This window comes from Actinia tenebrosa, unplaced genomic scaffold, assembly GCF_029948245.1.
Source record: "Actinia tenebrosa isolate PJP-AT-01 unplaced genomic scaffold, QUT_ActTen_1.0 PGA_scaffold7__59_contigs__length_16204524, whole genome shotgun sequence".
Lineage (NCBI taxonomy): Eukaryota > Metazoa > Cnidaria > Anthozoa > Actiniaria > Actiniidae > Actinia > Actinia tenebrosa.
Window position 1 is genome coordinate 11,119,517 of NW_028292584.1, and position 21,226 is coordinate 11,140,742.

The 21,226-nt window shown below is 38.6% G+C and overlaps 2 protein-coding genes across 2 annotated transcripts; both read right to left on the reverse strand.

Moving 5' to 3' along the window:
• Positions 1-1,066: 1,066 nt before the first annotated feature.
• Positions 1,067-21,173, reverse strand: LOC116302846 (uncharacterized). The gene is made up of 23 exons (XM_089040229.1): positions 21,037-21,173; positions 18,901-19,263; positions 18,215-18,589; positions 17,473-17,838; positions 16,730-17,230; positions 16,266-16,631; positions 15,777-16,142; positions 15,288-15,653; positions 14,813-15,163; positions 14,115-14,480; positions 13,476-13,811; positions 12,975-13,109; positions 12,454-12,689; positions 12,211-12,316; positions 11,600-11,854; positions 10,996-11,241; positions 10,387-10,647; positions 9,761-10,018; positions 9,312-9,581; positions 8,889-9,146; positions 8,431-8,697; positions 7,763-8,008; positions 1,067-2,007 (listed from the first exon to the last, which is right to left on the reverse strand). Exons 1-23 carry the CDS (start codon positions 21,086-21,088, stop codon positions 1,472-1,474), a joined length of 6,882 nt encoding a protein of 2,293 aa, XP_088896355.1. The 5' UTR covers positions 21,089-21,173; the 3' UTR covers positions 1,067-1,471.
• LOC148905596 (uncharacterized) lies at positions 4,131-7,515 on the reverse strand. Its single transcript, XM_089040041.1, has 2 exons — positions 5,917-7,515; positions 4,131-4,460 (listed from the first exon to the last, which is right to left on the reverse strand). Exons 1-2 carry the CDS (start codon positions 7,420-7,422, stop codon positions 4,401-4,403), a joined length of 1,566 nt encoding a protein of 521 aa, XP_088896167.1. The 5' UTR covers positions 7,423-7,515; the 3' UTR covers positions 4,131-4,400.
• Positions 21,174-21,226: the final 53 nt, after the last annotated feature.

Here is a 21,226-nt window from a genome sequence, read left to right on the forward strand (position 1 = left end):
TTGCGTTTTGGGGGGTAACCAATCAAAAAACTGTCCCAAATTGAAAGATTTCTTAATTGAATTTATACTATACCTGCTTTTATCTGTACAATAATGATTATCAGTTTATTCCAAAATATTGTTGCGTGTACAGAGCATCAAGAGTTTTGGTCTTACAAAAAATGTATTGAATTTAAAAAAATGTTTAAAATATACCTTAAACGTCTTCAAGCTTCTATCTTTTTCTGTTTTTTTTTTACTTCTTCATTTTATATTTGGACACCAAACAAGGTATGTTCAACATTGTCTGATCATCCTCCAGCAAAATAAGTGGGTTTTTACCCTCTGGTTACCCCCCAAAGACGCAAAGGATTATGGGGATGTGAAAGTCGAGAATAGATTTCAGAGTATTTGGTTGGTGACATTTCTTTTATTGTTTTCCGTTAAATTAAATTTACTAGTGAATTTATATTCGACCTTATATTGTTATTGATAGCAAATCATCTGGAAATATTACGAAAAATCATGAAAATATTTGTTGTGACTCCAGAAATAAAAGTAGAACAAAAGACATTGTCGGTCGGAACTTAAAATTTAAAATCCGAGTCGAAATAGATTTCAGGCTTTGGAAGTAGTCAGATAGAATACTTTGAGAAGTTATTTTGACATGTTTTGGCTTATTAGCGTTGCTATGAGATATATATATATATGTATTAATCGTTAATTATCCCCCTCCCCCCAAGTCAACTCCAAAAAGTCACGTGATTGATAATAATCAATACATTGCCGTCAATCAAAAGAAATTGCTGGTACCTTTACATACTCTTAGCACATATCAATGAAAAGAATGTGAAATATGCCAACAGCTTCGAGTGATGGGCTACGCTGGCAAATTGTTTTAAATTAAAATTTAGATTCCAGATCGATCTCCATCCGCTTTTATTGAGATCGTTGGATAAGCTCAGTCAAAGCATTAGGTGGGACTCTCGGCTGAAATGATACTGACATAAGCATATCAGTGAAATTACAAGATGAAGGTTCGTGGCAATGGGTCACTAAATTATTAAAGAGAAGGTGCTGCCCACTAAAATTATCTTTTTTTTTTTTTGTTTTTATTTATCTTTATTTCTTACATAAAATATATATGTTTTAACTTAAAATCAATAAAAGAAATTGTTCATCTGCAGATCTCAGCCATCGCTTCAAAACGGGGTACTAGCTTTATGCCATATCCAAATACACCCACAAACTTTTGTCCTCATTGACTGTCATTGGTTAGGGCATTTGAAAACGTGCTGAAAACATTTACATTTACATTCTGTTTGACATTCCCATTTGATATCACTCTTTAAAAAAAATACATTTCCATAAAAAAATATATGTACATGTATGTATGCATAATAAATATAATATGTTGCTATGTATGTAAAGTCTATTTGATAGCTTGGTGACTGTTGAATGGGTATCTATACAAGGCATCACATACAGCAATTTAATGTATGATCCCTGTAATATTTTGTATCCAACTTTTAAAGTACATCATATCGCTATAGACTCCAGGATACCCACTATCTGCACAACCCCCAGAACTCCAGCTTGTGGCGCCCATTAGATACCATTGTCCATTCTTAGTACACACAAGTGGGCCACCACTATCTCCCTTACATGTTCCTTTGGACTGGCCAAAGGTTCCTGCGCATCTCATTCGACTTGTGACGTCTTTTATGCTGTTATAGTGGTCCTTGCATGTTACTCTTGACATGAGAGGTATTGCAGCTTCCTGGAGGACATCAGAGACCGCAGAAAATCGAGTAATCCTTCCCCATCCGGAAACGTAACACGCTGTTCCTGCAGCAAAATCGAAGGATGGAAGGCAAACAGGAGAAACATGCGCGTTGAAGGAGATCGGACGTTTCAGCTTGATAAGAGCGATGTCGTAATCCAGATTATTGTAGTTTTTGTGGACGATGACCTGCTCTGCTGGAATGTTCTGTTCTGCACCGTCTGCTCTGTAAAGGAACTGTTCACCTGAAATGCGAGGAGATCAGATTAAGAACTAGATCTAGAATCATTTTATTTGATAATAAATGTAAATATTTTTAATTGTAGTTCAACACTTTAAAATTATAGTATTCTCGGTTTTCACGTGACGTCACGAGCGGATTAAAACTTAGTGTCCGCCATATTGGTGCACAGGAAGCTCATTAGCATATGTCAAATCACACACGTGCGCTTATGTTTTGATTCGAATTATGCGATGTCCGAGGATTTACTCGTCGATATTTCAAAAAACGAAACCCAAGAACAGAAAAGAATTGAAGATACCTCTTCAATTGTCTTATCTGAATACGCCAAAAAGCTTGAAAATCACATTCGAACGAGATATTTAAAAAAAATCGAAGGTATTGGAGTCGACCCCGCGTGTTTACAAGGCGAGAAGTTAGATGCAGAATGTCTGCCACCGATCGAAGCCACCGATCTTCTCTCTTATCTTGTGCTGGAAACCAGCTTCTATACTTTAAGGCAGTTCAAGGCTTTCAAGAGTCTAGAGAGTTACAATCAAATGGTATCGGGCTTCATAACGAGCGTTCAAGGAAAAGCCATTGGAAATAAGTTCGTGGTGTTAGGAAAAGTTCGTCATTCGCAGCGAATGAATGAACCGCCAATACCAATTTGGATTATCGCTAATGGAGAAGGAACGATAATATCTGCCCACTGCCTTGGTTGCAAAGCAGGTCTAGCAGAGTGCTGCTCTCATGTAGGGAGCGTACTGTTCTATATTGAGGCGTGGAATCGTATACATGGAAAGTTGGCCTGCACAGAAGTGAAATGTACGTGGCTACTCCCAACTTACGTAAACGAAGTACCGTACGCTCAAGTTGAAGACATCAATTTTAAATCAGCTCGAAAGTTGAAAGATGAATTAGACGTTAAAATTGATGGTGTACAACCTTCGACTAGCACTCCGGTAGGGAAAACGAAGTCCGTCCCAAATGTCACCCCTACAGAAACGGATATGAAAACCTTCTTTGCAAAACTAAATGAGAGCCAAAAAAAGCCTGTCATTCTTTCTCTAGTGGCTCCTTATGCTGATCAATTTGTACTAAAAAGTCGGCGTGTTCTAACGATACCATCCCTTTACAATCATGAGAATCTGAAGCTGAACTACCCAGAGCTGTTACAAAAGTGCTGCAAAGTCGAACTATCTCTTTCTGATTCCGAGATAGAATTAATAGAACAGGAAACAAGGGATCAATCAAAAGGAACTGCGTTTTTTAAACATAGAGCTGGTCGTGTTGGGGCTTCAATGAGTTATTCTGTTGCCAATACAAATCCTGACCAACCATCTATCTCACTTATTAAAAACATTTGCTATCCACAGTTGTTTAGTGTGCAATCTAAAGCAATCAATCATGGAATCAAAAATGAAGGCAAAGCCATAGAGACTTACAACCATCTCATGTCTGCAAACCACAAAGATTTTGTACTGATAAAGTGTGGAGTTTTCATTGATAAGCAACATCCCTGGATGCATGCAACACCTGATTTCCTCTGTTCCTGCTCCTGTTGTGGTGATGGGTGTGGAGAAGTAAAGTGCCCTTACATTATTGAAAACTGGGACTTTGAAAGTTATGTGCTTAAGAAAAGTTCTTGCCTAGAGAAAGTGAATGGAATATTTCGACTAAAGAGAAAGCACCAGTATTATTACCAAGTGCAGCAACAATTGTCTATAACTGGTCGCCAATTTTGTGACTTTGTCGTGTGTGCATTCAGCGAAAACAAACCTCAAGTCTTCATTGAAAGAATTCTCCCAGAAACAAGTCACTGGGAAGCTATCGTTCCCAAAGTTACAAAAGTATGGCAGACATGCATACTACCTGAGATTCTTGCTCGATGGTATACAAGAAAACAGCACTTACCTGAAATAAAACCAGCAAACAAGTCCTCTGGTATTTGTTACTGTGGAATGCCTTCTCAAGGAAGAACTATTCACTGCAGTAACCCAAAGTGCCTAATAAAGGAATTTCACCAGACATGTTTGCATTTATCAGATTCAGTCCTTGATGTTTGGTACTGTCCTAACTGCCGCTTGCTAGCAGAATTTCAATGCAAAAAGCCAAGAAAAGCACCAAAGACAAGTTCTACTAAGTGCACACATAATGATCAAGCTTTGAAACTGGACAGTATTTGTGTATGTGGCTCATCACCAATGATGAATGAAAGGCTTCTCAAATGTCACAGTGAAAATTGCCAAAATGGAAAGTTTTTCCATCTCCAGTGTCTGGACTATAAAAGAATGCCTAACAATAGTCAAACTACGTGGGTGTGCAGCAATTGCAAGGTGTCTCAAGCAGCCAAAGTAACTGCATCTAGTTCTATTGGTCCTACCACTTGTTCTTCTTCTTCAAAAGCCAACACTGTTAGTGCTGCATCAACAAGCCAATTAAAATGTGAAAACAGTATTCCACAAATGCAAGCAGCTAAATTGGACAAAAAGGAAAGTACAATCATTGGTAATAATGCTAGTGCTGTATCTACTAGTTATTCATCAATTATTGATTCCAGTGATGATGAATCGGATGTCAAAATAACACAAGTGACTAAAGGGGTTTTAGACAAGAGGGCTTCCCTTGGTAGCCTCAATGACAGTCATTTTGACATCATTAATTCACCTACTGGATGGCTGGACTGTACAATAATTCAGAAAGCACAAGTACATCTACAGAAAGTCAATCCTCTGATAGAGAGCTTTCAAAAAACAACCCTTGGCCCCATTAGGAACTTTGATGTTGTCACTTCAGAATTTGTTCAAATATTACATACAGGACATATGCACTGGGTCTGTATAAGCTCTATTGGATGTAGACCAGGCATGGTCAACCTTTATGATAGTCTCTACCATGATATCATTGCCAAAGAGGTTGAAGAACAGGTAGAGAGTTTAATGGCAGACAGCTATGTAGGCATAGAAAATGTAACAGTCCAGCAACAACTGAATGGGAGTGACTGTGGAATCTTTGCCATAGCATTTGCTACGTGTCTGGTTTATGGTTTCAGCCCACGAGACTTTACATTTGACATACCCAAAATGCGCCCACATCTGGCTCAGTGTTTGGAAATTGGTAAAATTACAATGTTTCCATCAGTTTAGAATATGTGTTTAGAACACGCTAGTGTTCACTAGCCATCATCTACTCTTTATTTGAAACAGTAATGTTGTTTTAGAAGAGCAAATGCATTAATACCATGAAAGAAATACAAAGTTGTTAATAATCATAGTAGCTATTTAGCAAATAACAGTTGGTTTCGATCCACTAGAATATTCATTACACAAAAACATATCTATACACCTATTTCATTTAAGAAAGGTTGTCATCGCTAAAGGAGAAAGGTGATAGGTTATTCATAGTTCCAACAATCACTTGGTTTTTTTTTTGTTTTTTTTTAATGAGTTTTGAGATATCCAGTGTTGTTTGTAGCCTGAAAGAACTTTAAAGGCTTTGATTATTTGCGTTTATTTTCATATATTACACCTTCGAATCGACTATTGCCTTTGGCAGTGACAACTGTTTTTTTGAAATAGGTGATACAAAAGACCACTACATTCTATTGTGCTTTAAATGCAACAAAATAGTAGTAAATTTGAGAATTAATAATAAACAATTAAGATACACTAGTTTTCATCAGCAATGTCCAAAAATAAAATAGCTACTCTGACAGGAACAAAGCAGAAAAATATTTCTTGTGTCACCAATACATTATGACATTTTGAATACAAGAATATCCTGGTATTTCATTTTTATCTTTATAAATAAATTCAAATTCTTAAATTTTGGTAATAATTAGTATGTTTATAATCTAGTCAAATGGAATGATTGGTGGACAAAGGTTAACAAGACCAGAACACACCCTTAAAATGATATCAATGACTGGTACCTGTTCCTTATTGCTCATGAGAAAGTCAGTGCTCAGTGTCCCTTTCAGAATTGTGTACTTGCACCTCAGCAAACCGATTACCCTCTCCACATGAATTCTGACATTTGCAATTCCTCGGGTGTTCTCAACATCGATGGGGTCCAGCTGGCTCTTCCCCTTAGTAAACGCTGGTATAACAAGCTCTGCTCTCTTGAATGCCACACTTTCATGAACTGTAAATCCCCTGTCGGCCATTACTAGATCACCAGGCACAAGTTTATTTAAAATACCACAGTTTTCAGTGAGGAGCTTATCAGATGTTCTGCCACCCCAGGCCTTTGATACAAAGGAAATGGTGCCTTGTGGAGTGATTCCAATTAATACCTTTACAGTGTTGTGGTGTTTGTAGGAGCTGAAGGTCTGGGCTCTTGCCAGCAGGTTGGTAGGCCTTTCTATGAAGACCTCAAAACAATCAATAATCACTGTTGTCTTCTTTCCAAACGAAAACTCGAAGCATTGAGGCATTGTTCTCCATAGTTCATCCCGCTCAGGCCAATATATTAGTTGAGAGAGTCGTATGTCCATGATTGTTATCCAGGTAAAAAATATCCTGGAGACAGTTGGTGCAGACACTTCAAAACGGTATGCAAGATCCAAGTATGGCACATTAAGTCGGAGTTTCATCAAGACCATGACAAGTTCCTGGAACTTCGTTAAGCTCAACGACTTTCTTGCCACATGAGGGGCTACATGTTCATATACAGCTTGTAAAATAGTAGCTGAAGGCAATCCAGTGTAAAATAGTACCTTCCCATCTTCCAGCATATCTTCGCGATCGAAAGGGGCTTTCTTTGGCTGAGAAAACATATAATCTAACTCCTCAGTTTGTGTGCTTGACTCGGTCATTTCTGGATTAACTTCGTTTGTTTGTGTGCTAGAGTCAGTGATCTTACAAAGTTCCTCCAGCTTCGAAGTAATCCCGTCCAATAAATCGCCATCTTGGCAGTGCGACTTTGATTTATCACTCGCTGATTGAAGGTCATTTGCGATCTGGCTGATTTCCTCAGTTAAAGAAGGAGAGTCAAAAGAAATATTGTCGATTGTAGCGCCTTCTTCATCCAGTTTCGCTACCTTTGCAGCTGACTCGAACAATGCTCTTTCCTGTTGTCTCTTCCTTCTCACTTTTGCACGTTCACTTCGCGCGGCTTGAAGATCAGAGTTTTTCTCACTTACTACTGTTTTGTTGTGTCCCAAATTTAATGTAGGCACCCAATCGACGTTAAACTTATCCCAATTGGCAGCAGGTTTTCCAGAAACGAAGTGACGGCTGCAAATTCTCCCACTGTTGATGATTTCTTCGGATAACCCAACCCTACTAATGGCGGCCAACCACTTTCTACGTCGTTCAATCGACAGCTCTTCTGCCTCCTCTCCTTGACTTTTTCTAACCGATGGAACACGAAAGAGGGAAATTCCCTTATCACGAACACTCCTGGTATGACAATTTACCATTAAACAAAGAACCATTATAGAAAATGTGCTGAAAATATTGACTTTTAGTCGCTCGATTGTGATGAATCTCTTTTGTTTACACTATGTTGTGCACCAATATGGCGGTTAGCAACCGTTGTCATGCACCAAGTCACGTGGGTGAAAACCGAGTTAACCATAGTTAACTCTCTCTCTCTCTCAAGTCAAAGGGGATCTCCTAATAAACGAGCAGACGTTTGCATCGACCATTGTAAGTATCAGAACACTAACAAATAGTCCTTTGAGGTTAAAAATTGCCTTCGGGTATTTGATTGTGGTCGCAAAAATATGGTACAATGATTTTAGAAGAAAATCGAGCAAATAGGAATGTGCCTACCAAGCGAAACGTTTAAATACTGTGGTTCTACAGCAGTGTGTCCAGAGGGACTTGGTTCTGTAACACAATGAGCTGCTGTCACGATCCAGTACCGGTTAAGAATTGAACCACCACATATGTGCCGTAAGACAGTTGGGCTTTTTTCATAACCCAACTGAACCTGCCAAGGCCAAGCACCATGTTGCGCAGTTGTTCCACCCACGATTTGAGAATGGATTGAGCTTCCTATGATCTTCCTGCCGCAAACTAATGTGGGAAACAGATAAAAAGTTAGAAATCAAATCCCAGTCAAGAAGCAAGTAAGTAAGGAGATTGCCTTAAAGAGAATTAGAATCACACGTGCTTTGGAATGGGGAGAATAAACAGATCAAAGGTGCTTGAAGCAAATAATAAGGAAAAAAGGACGAAAATATGGATCAGGAGTAGATCGATGTAAGATGTAAGAAAGATTGATGTGTCTTCACAAGTGTGAATGTTAATCAAAAATATTATTTTAAAAAGAATAATACGTTCTTTAGAATGAGAAAGTATAATCAGCTTAAAAAAACTTATACTGCAAGATTGTACAGTTGTAGAACCTTTGAATGTGCACGTGTCTTCTAAAATGCCTTAAAGAGAATGTCACCTTTCTTTAAAATGGGAAATTATGAATCAGTGAATAAATATACCTAAAAACTTTATTGTAATCGATTTTTGAAGTCCTCTACCAATAACGTTCTCAGCGGCACACGAAAAGGTTCCATTTCCTGATTGAGACACGTGTGTCAAGTTAAAGGCACCGTTAACTGACTGGCCGATCTGTACTCCATCGTGGTAAAATACATAATTCGTTACAGAAGGAATTGCTGTTGCGGTGCAGATTAACGAGAAGGACTCATTAGGGTAGATTATGGTGGATACCAATGATGTCACAAGCGATGGAATGTTTGGTTTATCTGGAGACAAAAATAAATAAATAAATAAATGAATAAATAAAATAATAAAAAAATAAAAATTAAAAATAAAGGGACGGTCCATGCTGTATTTATTGGACGTGGGGAATGGACGAGAAAATGGGATACCTTAAAATCAAAGTTACCCTGAACTGGGAAGTGGTCTTTGATAGTTGATAATATAAGATACTTACGTTGAACTACAATGGATGCCTTAGCAATGTCTGGTGCTGCTATACCATTATCTGCTTGACACTCATAAATTCCAGCGTCCTTCTTTTGTATATTGGTCAAATGAAGTTGCAGTCCATTAGGAAATTTTGCAGAGGTATCACCGGATTTCCTCCATGTTATCACGGGTTTGGAGGAAGAACTTGCGTTACAAAACAATGTTACGTTACCACCTTCAGTAACGGTTGTGTTTAAGGGGGCAGTGTCGATAGAAAGAGGTCCTGTTCAAAGAAATGTGAAAACGGGTTTTTAAGCTTCAAAAAGACAAAACTTCATGTAAAACAAAAAACTAACACAGTGAATGGCAGATAAGAAGATACAAAATATACAGCTGAAAGACGGATGACAGGCGAACAATTCAACATGTATAAACTACTAATACTTACCATATACAATAACATCTATCGAAGCATTGTGGTTATCATAGCCTATCACGTTAGCAGAATAACAGGTGTATGTCCCTTGATCAGATGATTTTGCCCTTCCAATTCTGTAGTCTCCAGTTGTACTTGTGATCAAGTGTTTGCCATTGAGGTAATATTCATAGCGATTGGCCGGTGGATTTGCCATGGATGAACACTTTATGTTGATAGGATTGTTGCCAAGTACATAATGGTTGGCACGATCACTGATTAAGGTTGTAGAATATGGCTTGTCTGAAAGGATATGGTTGGTGAATGATGGTTGGTGAATGATCACTTTAATGCAATATCGAACTGTTCGTGGACGGATGAATGGATGGATGAGTGGATAGCTGAATGACTGACGATAGATAAAGACAGACAGACAGACAGACAGAGCAAGAGAGATTGATGTAAGGAATATAGATGCTTACACATTATATTGACAGACGCTTTGGCCTTCGCTGCATTTCCTATCCCATTTACTGCCACACACTCATAGGTTCCCATAACATCCTTCCTCGCTATTAACGACAGTTTTTCGCCATATGCCACTGGACTTGGACTGCCTTCTTTGAACCATTTTATATTCGGTCGAGGAATACCAGTTACGTTACAGTGCAGACTGATGTTACGAGTAACGTCCTCGCCAATAGAAACATTTTGTGGTGCGCCTATTATTCTTGGGATTCCTGTTGAATGGAAAACATATTTTTATCAGTTCAAATAAACAAAAACATGCTCAAATGACACAGATTTTGTATTATGCACATTTTTTGCTGATGAGGAATGACACAGAAGCTAAGGCTCAAGGGCGTTAGGAGGGCGTTATTATTTGCACTTCGCATCTAATAATCTTTGATTTCAGTTACTGGAAAAATAATTTCCTTTCTTCAAGCATGTCTTTGTATAAATACTCTCCCCAAAAGCCAAGCATATCGGCTACCCATCAAACAATGCAACCTTCTTTTTTTCAAATTTGTTGTATACGAAAGGTGATTATAAAATGACAAAATAAATAACAAGAAAAGGAGAGGTAATCTCAGGATGCTTGACTTACGCAAATGTATGATAACCGTTGAGTTAGCTTTGTCCCTGCGCCTCTCGTTATCAGCAACGCACGTGTAGAATCCTTCGTCATCAACTGAGCTGCTTGATATCGAAAGAGTTTTACCAGATGGAAATAATTTGCCTCTTGAGCCCACTTTGAACCATGTTATATTTGGTTGTGGGTTGCCTGTGGCGTTGCAGAAAATAGAGAAAGGTCCAGTCTCGCTCACGTTTTGTGATTTTGGAAAAAGGGTGTGTATGGCAGGTTTTTCTGGGGGGAAAAAAAAGTTTTTTTTAAATATTTGCTCCTTCCAATCACGACTAAAAGAAAAATTTTTCACACAAGATCTGTCTCTAAATATAAACAGAACAGATTTATATATCCACCAGGTGCCTGTCACTAGCCAGAGGTGGTTGGAGGATGCGAGCCTCAATATGAGGTTCAATATCTGACCAAAGTTGTCAAATGGATGATAATGGCAAACACGAACTCCCTTCTACAAAGTCCTAGTGACGGCCATATACCCTATGCACCTCGTGGATATAAGCCACTAAACCATTTTTATAGTTTAAGCCAATTAACCAATTTAACAATTAAAGTAACTACGAATGCACTTACCATACACAGTGAGAGGTTTCACTCCATAGCCGATACCTAGGCTGTTAGAGCAGGTACAGTTATATTCTCCTTGGTCAGATGATGTAAAGTTATGAATTACGCCTGCAGTAAGCTTGTTATCATGGTGATATAATTTGCATGTTGCATTAGGGTTCGCATCTGTTGTGCATGATATGGCAACAGTATCCCCAGGCATCGCTGCATCAAAAGACACGTTAAAGTGTGTGGTGGTGTTCATTGGCTTGTCTGTAAAAAAATAAAATTCTATTGTTGAAACGCTACACGTAAATTCCACCCCACATTCAGTCAAAAATATGCATTCAACAAATATCTATTAAAATTAGACTAATAGATACACAAATATTTCATATAAATAATGTCGATTTTCATGGCAGAAAAAAATCAAATGACTGATATGTTGACACGATGTCGACTCTCCTCAGTATCACATATTGATGGTTTTCAACCATTCCCAAGAGAATCAAATAACAAAAGACACGGCGGCCATGTTGGAGGATATAACAAAAGAATTCATTGGCAATTTTTTTGTTAAGTTCCTCCAACATGGCCGCCGTGAAAACCATCAATAAATGCAGATACTCACGTAGCACGAAAATACGAGCTGTTTTTCTTTCCGATCCATATTTGTTGGTCGCAACACATGTGTATTCACCACCTTGATTAATTGTAATTCCTGTTATAGTGTAATTAGAATTGGAATATCCACCAGCCACTAGTTTGTTATCACGGAACCATTTGACCTCAGCAGTGGGAGAACCAGATCCAAAACAGCTTAAACTAGCGTTATTTCCATTGGATACCGTCACACTGCCCGATATGAACGTCACCTTAGCAGGGACTACAATATGGATAGAAAAAATGTTATTCAGCATTCTTCGGATGCAACCACTTGACTCAAAACCTCTCGAGATTTAAATAACAATGAAACAACCGCCATTGGTTGATATAACAATAGAAGCTAATAAGGAATGCTTTGTTATCGTCAACCAACATGGTGGCTATGACGTAACATGTACTCCATGGATTGATAGAAACAAAAATGAAATAATGAAATTGAAGACTGTATTTAAAAAGATTCACGAATCGAAATCGCAAATAATACATACTCTCTTTGTGAAACATCTATATTTATAGCGAGTTATCTGAGTTATGGTGATATTAAAGTAGTTATAAAACTCGATCGTAAATGCGTACCTGCGCTTTCAGCATATTTAGTGCACTGGGTGTCATTTGTAAATTGGATGTCATCAATAGCAATATCACTTCGATAGTCCAAACCACATACTCCTTCAAACGCCACCTGGAATTGGCAATACATAGAGTAAGAAATCTATATTGAGCTTATAATTCCCGCACCGGTACTTTCACATACTTTAAACGCATCATAATTTCTATAACTTATGGAAAATTAGATAATGAATCCAGACAAATAACTACCTGAAATAGGTCTGTAAAATTCAATGGTACCATTGCTTTGTACCATTTTTGTCCTTGGTTCCCACTGAGTTCCCAAATCGATTTTTTTCCCACCTTTACCCTCAGTGTATTTATGGTAGCTCCATACATGTTGTAATAGAATGACAGGCATCGTGTCTCAGCTCCAAGTAGCGGGCTAACAAGTTTAGCTACATCTCCAGTAGAGCATTCGGACGTCTCTACGTAGACATAATGACCTAAATGACGTATAAAGGAAGAAGATGTTTTAACATATTTCAAAAAATATTGAAATAGCACGTTTGCATGATGGCGTCATTTGATTACCAACACCAAAATTCCATGCACATTTTCTTTTGTTCAGTTAAATAGGACCATTTGATTTACTATTCTCATGAGAAAATGCAAATTTGAATAAGAAAGAAAATTCGCAAAGCACCTTGGCAGTGGAAGTCAAATGACGCCATTATGCCAAAGTCCTGCATGGGTCTGCCCATGTAACTTTATGATATCCCTTATCTTACCTTTGCCTGAAGTGTGATCAGCAGACGGACCCGTGTCAGCGGAGTCTGTTTGACCACTTTTTCTGACCCAATCGAATTCGTCTGTGACATCATGTTGCCAGTAGCAGTAATCGATGTCGAAATTGCATCCAGCAACTAAGAAAATATTTAATGAAATATAAAATATTTTCATTACAAGGGCAAAAGATTTTAAAAAACCTTTGGTTTAGTCTTACTATATGATTGAAGTGACGAAGTAAATAGAGAATACTAAGGAACGCCCCTGTAATACCAAGAAGCAATCGCACTCAATGACAGAGTAGCATGTGTAAAGGTCGAAACCTAAATAAGATAGGCTTTGTATTTTATTCGTCTTGCGGTGCAATGTTTTACCATTAAAGACCACGTGTCATTCCCACGATGGCGCATTAGCTCGTTGTCTAGGTAATGAACGTAGTCTATAATGGAAAAAAAAAAGGTCTATACAAGTTTTTGTTTTCTACTTGTAAATATATAAAGTACCTTTCGTATCAACAGCTGCCCTCTGACAGACAACACCTGCGTCTTCACTATGAGAACAATCGTGAACACCCCAACCAGAGTGTTGACAGGAAGCGAGGGAAGATTCAGTTCCAACACATGCAACTTCATCAAGCCAAATGTCCTTGACCGTACCTGGTCCAAATCCACCTTTTACAACAGCACTGGTTGCTCCGGGTAAACCTAACATACGACAAGCAACGTGGGCGTCTTGGATGTCCCAGTTGTCATCACAAATTGTTCCCCACTGTTCGTTGTGGAAAAGTTCGACTCGTCCTTCGGTGTAAGTTTTGCCACCAACCAGACGAATGGGGATTTCTATGAAAACAAGCAATGTTGAGAAATAATGATCCAAATTAATAAAATATCGAATTCCAAAATAATATTACATTGGAGATACAAGTCAGGGCACGGCTATCTCAAGGCGTCATTGCAACTCTATTTTTCATTTTCGATTACAAACTCAGATGTAAACGATTCGTTTACACTGCACTCCTTTTTTAAATCACTAGTTAACAGACAATTTAGAATGTGAACTTGCCATATGAGATCATACAATGACATCACATGGTATTAGAATATCGACACTCGAAACACTCTAGTATTTATACCATAACTTACTTGGTGGCGGTGGAGTCGTTGGTTTAGGAGTGGTTGGTGGAGGCGGAGTAGCAGTATTCCCACACTGGACACCGGCATCTTCGCTATGCTTACAGTCATGCACTCCCCAACTTCTATGTGAGCAGTCCAGGAGTGAACTTTCGTTGCCTGTACATTTAACATCATCTAGCCAAATTTGACCCGAACCTGGGAGAGTTGGGCCAATAACTCCGCTGAACCAGACGTAAGGATATCCCAGCATTCGGCATGCAACAATACCTGCATTTACGTCCCAATGATCAGCACATATGGTGCCCCATGTCCCATTATGTAACACTTCAACTCGGCCAAAACTGGACGTTCCACCAGCTAAGCGGATGGAAAAGGCTGCAACGAGTAATTAGTAAATAAAAATAAGCTATGAGGTAATATGAAGACGGATCGATCAGTAAGATTTATGATTGAAGAAATTGTGTGCAGTCAGAAAGCACGCGGGGATTGGCAGAACAGAAATGAAGTGTTATGAGAAGCACGACGCGTAGCACAACAAGCAAGTTTTTTTATTTCTTTTATAAAGTACAAATTACAATAACCGTTATTTTAGATAGCACACGCTCCAAACCAATCAGAACGCGACATTCACAACAGTTAATTTATAAATAGTGATAATGGACTTAAAACTTATGAAACAACTTTTTTAAGATTTTCTCCTGACTTACCGGGCATGGTCGGTCGAGGAGTTGTTGAAGGTGCAGTTGTCGTATTAGTACACCAGACACCGACATCTTCGTCATGGCCACAATCAGACTTGCCCCATCCATCAAAAGCACAGTCTTTCAATGATTTCTCACTTCCATTACATTTCACTTCATCCATGAGAATCGTGCCACTTCCTGGAATCCTATCGCCGACGGCAGCTGAATGTACGACATAAAGGTATCCTAACATACGGCAAACAACTACTGCATCGTTGTTGTCCCAGCTGTCATCACATACTGTTCCCCAAGATCCATTGTGATATACTTCTAGACGGCCAAAATCTGATCGGTTTGCACCAACCAAGCGAACATCTAAAAAATAAAAAACCTACTTGACATTCTAGTTCAAGAAGAGTAGACCTGCGATTATACTAGCTTTAAGTCTTTTTTTCTAAAATAATTTTGAACTATATTAGCTGCATTTGCCTGAAATTACCTGGAACAGAAGGAGTTGGTCGAGGGGTAGTAAGTGGTTCAGTGGTTGGTGTACTGATATTTGTACACCATACTCCAACATCTTCGCTATGGCCACAATCAGACTTGCCCCATCCATCAAAAGCACAGTCTCTTAATGATTTCTCACTTCCGTTACATTTAACTTCATCCATGAGAATCCTGCCGCTTCCTGGAATATTATTGCCTACAGCACCAGTAAACTTCACATAAAGGTATCCAAGCATACGGCAAACCACTATTGCATCGTTGTTGCCCCAGCTGTCATCACAGACTGTACCCCAAGATCCATTGTGATATACTTCTAGGCGGCCAAAATCTGATCGGTTTGCACCAACCAAGCGAACATCTAAAAAATTAAAGAACCTACTTGACATTCCAGTTCAAGAAGAGTCATCGTACGCTTATATGAACTTTCAGCCTTTTTGTAAAATAATTTTGAACTATATTAGCTGCATTTGCCTGAAATTACCTGGAACAGAAGGAGTTGGTCGAGGGGTAGTAAGTGGTTCAGTGGTTGGTGTACTGATATTTGTACACCATACTCCAACATCTTCGTTATGGCCACAATCAGACTTGCCCCATCCATCAAAAGAACAGTCTCTTAATGATTTCTCACTTCCGTTACATTTAACTTCATCCATGAGAATACTGCCGCTTCCTGGAATATTATTGCCTACAGCGCCAGTAAACTTCACATAAAGATATCCAAGCATTCGACACACAACTTTTGCATCAATGTTGTCCCAGTTGTCATCACATACTGTACCCCAAGATCCATTGTGATATACTTCTAGGCGGCCAAAATCTGATCGGTTTGCACCAACCAAGCGAACATCTAAAAAATTAAAGAACCTACTTGACATTCCAGTTCAAGAAGAGTCATCGTACGCTTATATGAACTTTCAGCCTTTTTGTAAAATAATTTTGAACTATATTAGCTGCATTTGCCTGAAATTACCTGGAACAGAAGGAGTTGGTCGAGGGGTAGTAAGTGGTTCAGTGGTTGGTGTACTGATATTTGTACACCATACTCCAACATCTTCGTTATGGCCACAATCAGACTTGCCCCATCCATCAAAAGAACAGTCTCTTAATGATTTCTCACTTCCGTTACATTTAACTTCATCCATGAGAATACTGCCGCTTCCTGGAATATTATTGCCTACAGCGCCAGTAAACTTCACATAAAGATATCCAAGCATTCGACACACAACTTTTGCATCAATGTTGTCCCAGTTGTCATCACATACTGTACCCCAAGATCCATTGTGATATACTTCTAGGCGGCCAAAATCTGATCGGTTTGCACCAACCAAGCGAACATCTAAAAAATTAAAAAACCTGTTAGACATTCCAGTTCAAGAAGAGTCGACCTGCGCTTATACTAGCTTTAATATTGTTGAATAAGTAATTGTTACTTGCCTCTTATCGGAACGACTGTGGTTGGTAATGCAATAGTAGTAGATGGTGCAGCAGTGGTGGTGGTAGTTGCTGCGGTAGTGGTAGGCGGAACAGTAGTGGTAGGCGCTGCAGTAGTGGTAGGCGCTGCAGTAGTGGTAGGCGGAACAGAAGTGGTAGGCGATGCAGCAGTAGTAGGAAGTTCAGTTGTGGTGACATTAGTGCACCAGACTCCCACATCCTTATCGTGGCTGCAATTTGCTACACTCCGCTTAAAAGATCCACAGTCTCCCAATGACATTTCGGTACCATTACACCTGAATTCAACCGAGTGAATCCTACCACTTCCCGGGATGTTGACTCCTACAGCACCAGTGTACTTTACGAAAAGATATCCCAGCATACGACACACAACTTTAGCGTCGTCGCTGTCCCAGATATCACCACAAAGAGTACCCCAAAATCCACTGTGGTATACTTCAAGTCGACCAAAATCTGATCGATTTGCACCGACCAAACGAATTTCTAAAAGTGAAATTAAATAAAGATAAAAATATTTCGTGGGAATTCTATGAAGAAAGCAAGCTATTGTCTAGTTGTGTCTTCAGAGGACCTTAAGGATAAAGAAAAGTAATGTTATGTATAACAGTTATGTGTTGAGTCCTTATGCTACCAATACGAGTATCATTTTATAACCTTGTATATCCTAACCATACATTTCGGCGATCCGCTGGCTATAACAAATTTATATGATGATAAGTACCAACCTTTGGGGGAGGGAGTAGGCATGACAGTTGTTGGTGTCGGGACACTAGTAACTGGAGCTTGATTGGTACATGCCATACCAACGTCTTCTTTATGACCACAATCAGTTATACCCCAACCGTTAAAAAGACAGTCTCTCAGAGAGGTCTCGTTCCCATAACAACGGACTCCATCCATCAAAATTTTCCCTGATCCAGGCATAAGGTCCCCAAAGGAATGTGTATAATTGACGAAGGAATAGCCAAGCATACGACAAACGACTTTAGCATCGTTGATGTCCCATTGATCGTCACAGACAGTACCCCAGTCTCCATTATGGTATACTTCCAGCCTTCCAGAATCTGACTGGTTAGTTCCAACTAGACGAACTGGGAAAAGGAAAATAGCAGAGCATAAGCCTTATAGTGTACTAGAGATAGAAAGACGATTTCTAATAAGCATTATGGGATAATACAGCTATAGATAAGACATCCGTTGATGCCATTTGATGCCTTTAACTAAAAAAAGATTACGAGCCTTACTATCTTATTTTAGGTTATCACATCGTAGTGTCCCTGGTAACGATGTGATCATTTTATGTGCGCCTGCATGACATTTTGTCATATCTTTTAATGCCATATCATTATTAAACCCGACCTTTCTATGCCCATGATTCAGGCATATTTGCAGTTTTCATTAATGATTCGCAAAACCTAGATCCCTATTCGGTAATCAGTACTACTTTTAATTTCTACTACAAAGTACCTGCAAATGTCGGTGTTGTTGGCCGCGGTGGAGCCCTTGTAGACGCTGTACTTGAAGATGGCATGCAAACAACTCCAGCATCCATTCCATGTCTACAGTCATGGTTTCCCCACTCACCATGCGTACAGTCATCTATCGTGTTCTCGTCTCCTTTACAAACTACGTTACTTAACCATATCGGTCCACTACCTGAGACACAAGCACCTCCACAGTTCGGAAGTGTAGCGCCTCTGTACCCCAGCATTTTGCATACAACCGCAGCGCTTGTAAGTCCCCATTTTTTGTTGCATACAGTGCCCCATAGTCCATTGTGATAAACTTCAATTCGGCCTGCGTTGGGACGTGATCCAATTAAACGAATCTTCGTTGGAATATCTGGTTAATAAAAAGAACAAATTTAAGCTTTATATCTAAATGTGGCTTCTCACGATAATTTTGTTGCCGAAAAATGTGAAACTACTGAATAAGTGTAGACACTCTACAAGAAAGGGGTTATGTATTTCATCAAATTTGGTTAGAAAATAGAACAACAACAAAAATAAAGGAAGGAAGCACGAAAAAGGGACGGAGGGAAGGAAAGAGATCGAAAAGAGGGCGGAAAGGGCGGGGGTCAAAGTTTGCATATAGAATGTATACATCACTGAGATGTAGCGTGCTTTTAGCTGCATTTTACTTGGACTACTTACCTTGAATATTAGGTGTGACAATGCTTCTTGGCGCAGGAAATCCACTGATAAACGTACATCTATATCTAGTCTCAGACCGAGAGGTGACATTATAAACTACTAATCCTGCACCTTGGTCTTGTGTTAGCTGTATAAACGGTGATTGTACAACAGAATGGTAAAATCCACCAAGAGGAGCCTTGAATGCTAATGTTATCCATTCATTACTATATAGGTATCTTTCTTTGTCGATGATAATTAGAGAGAATAACTGAGCTTGTTTTTCTTCATTTTGAGTTAAAGTATAAGTCCATTGTAAAGAAATGTTTCCCCCTGTGTTTATGACTGAAGGCAGACGTTTTGTGTTCCATTCAAATCCTAAAGCTGGTGAAAAAAAATTATAATAACAAATTTCAGTTGAACAAAAACGGAGCTATCAAAGGGAGACATATACAAAAGTTATATCTTAGTTTCGCCTGGTTTTGCCCTCTCGGTAAACGAGTATGATTAGCCGTGACCATTCTACTTGGATAAATCAAGTTTCTCCTATTTGAGAAAGTTCACCCGCTTTTATTGTCATTCATTTAATGTTATCGTTATTCGTAAAAGGAAAGAGGGCAAAAGAAAGAGTGAGCTAGAGAAACGAGTGTTCGTACATCGATGAGATGAAAAGACAACGGTTCATGTGTATAGTGTTTTTTTAATATAAGAAAACATATATACACCTATCTAATGGCCTATCGCCAATCTCCTTTGGCGATGACAACGTTTTTTGAAATAGGTGTACTATAAAGAAGAATAAAGTGGAAGACATCCACGAAATACTTGCTGGTCAAATGGACTTTATTCTCGTAGACGTTTCGGCCTAATCGGCTTTCTTCAGTACAAAAACTATGCTATTTACAATACTAGGAGCAGTTATATACTTTCATAAAAAGCTTCATCAGGAAAAAAATATAATTTCTAGCTGTATGATAAATGAGTTTTAAATATAGAAGTGAAATTAAAGGGATAAAAGTGTCGCTTGGTGAATGAGCAATTACGCCACAAGTCCCGTTGCAATTGGCGCCGCAACTCATAGGAAAGAAATATGTTCTGCTATTTGATATACTTGTGTAAGCGTTTTATAAGCGCTTTGGATATTTTATTTCTCGTGTTAGGAAATACTAAGTTCTGAACTTCTTGGCTTAAACCCAAAACACGACTAAAAGCACAAGTGGTTAGAAACATAAGTACTATCGCGTGATACTCGTTGACAGGCTCTCTAGGTAACTTCCTTGTGGGCTCCAAAGGGTCAATATTTATTGATGTCAACGATCAAATTATTTACCGGAAAACCAGTTACACGAAAAAAATCATTCACTAGGTAAACTTTTGGATCAAAGCCATTTTCACACGCATTAGCGAGATTATTTACCGTAAATGAATTCTTTGTCCATTAAGGGCTCGATAGAGAGGAACGTTTTTTTATAACGTTTATGTAGTCGTTTATCTTCTGTTAACATGACTGTTGACCTTCTGAACAAAGTTTAAGCGCTAATTTGCTGATATCAATTTTTGCAATATCAGATTCTCATGTAGGCATGGTCATTAATCGATAATAAATTATCAAAATCACGTGTATCGAAACTAGCTCATAGTGTTCAATCGCAAATACAATTTGGGCATCTTTTAGTCAATTATATATGAGGTTCGCTAAGTGACCGAATTATTTATATCTACATATAAGCTTAATATCACAAACCTTATAAAATTGCCTAAAATTTGTATATTTTAAAAGCTCACTATCGATGGTCAAACTAAATTCACTTTCTTACACAAATTAGTTGCATATAAAACCAATAATATCCAATTTATGATAACACAAAGTTTAAACCCTTGGTTGGAAATACACAAAGTATTTGTGCTACGCGAATCACGTTTCGCTAAGTTCGCCAGAGCATACCAAACATCTTGCTAAACTTCCGATCATGATTATCAGTTCACGTATGAACGATAAAAAAATTAGAAAATTGCTTCTGATTCTCGCCAAGGAATATAGGAATAGTCTAGGGAAATCAAAGTCGACAGCAAAGTTAATAAATTGCCTTTGTTCGTATATTTGATCTGCGAGTCTGAGAGTGAGTCATCATATATTTGACTACCTTATACTCTTACCTTTATGGTTTATTGAAATCACCAGCATCAGTAAACTGTATATTTTTGTCATTTTGTCTAGACTTCAATTTTTGTGCGGACGGAGGAAAGTACTTTTGTTGTGATACAGGATTTTCGAGCTGTCACCGCTACCGTCTCTCGAGTCGTCTGTGTAAATACATAACCGATCAAGCCGTAGAAGTCTCTAGGG

Bases quoted from the DNA above. Each gene is read 5' to 3' on its own strand.
- LOC116302846 (XM_089040229.1), bottom strand. From the start codon at position 21,088: ATGACAAAAATATACAGTTTACTGATGCTGGTGATTTCAATAAACCAT. The intron at 14,481-14,812 runs GTAAGTCAGGAG...TACTCGTTGCAG, and splicing joins TCCTCGACCGACCATGCCCG to CCTTTTCCATCCGCTTAGCT. The intron at 12,317-12,453 runs GTAGTTATTTGT...TGCCAATTCCAG, and splicing joins ATTTTACAGACCTATTTCAG to GTGGCGTTTGAAGGAGTATG.
- LOC148905596 (XM_089040041.1), bottom strand. From the start codon at position 7,422: ATGGTTCTTTGTTTAATGGTAAATTGTCATACCAGGAGTGTTCGTGAT. The intron at 4,461-5,916 runs GTACCAGTCATT...TGTCCAATTTAG, and splicing joins TCATGAGCAATAAGGAACAG to CTGCTTGCATTTGTGGAATA.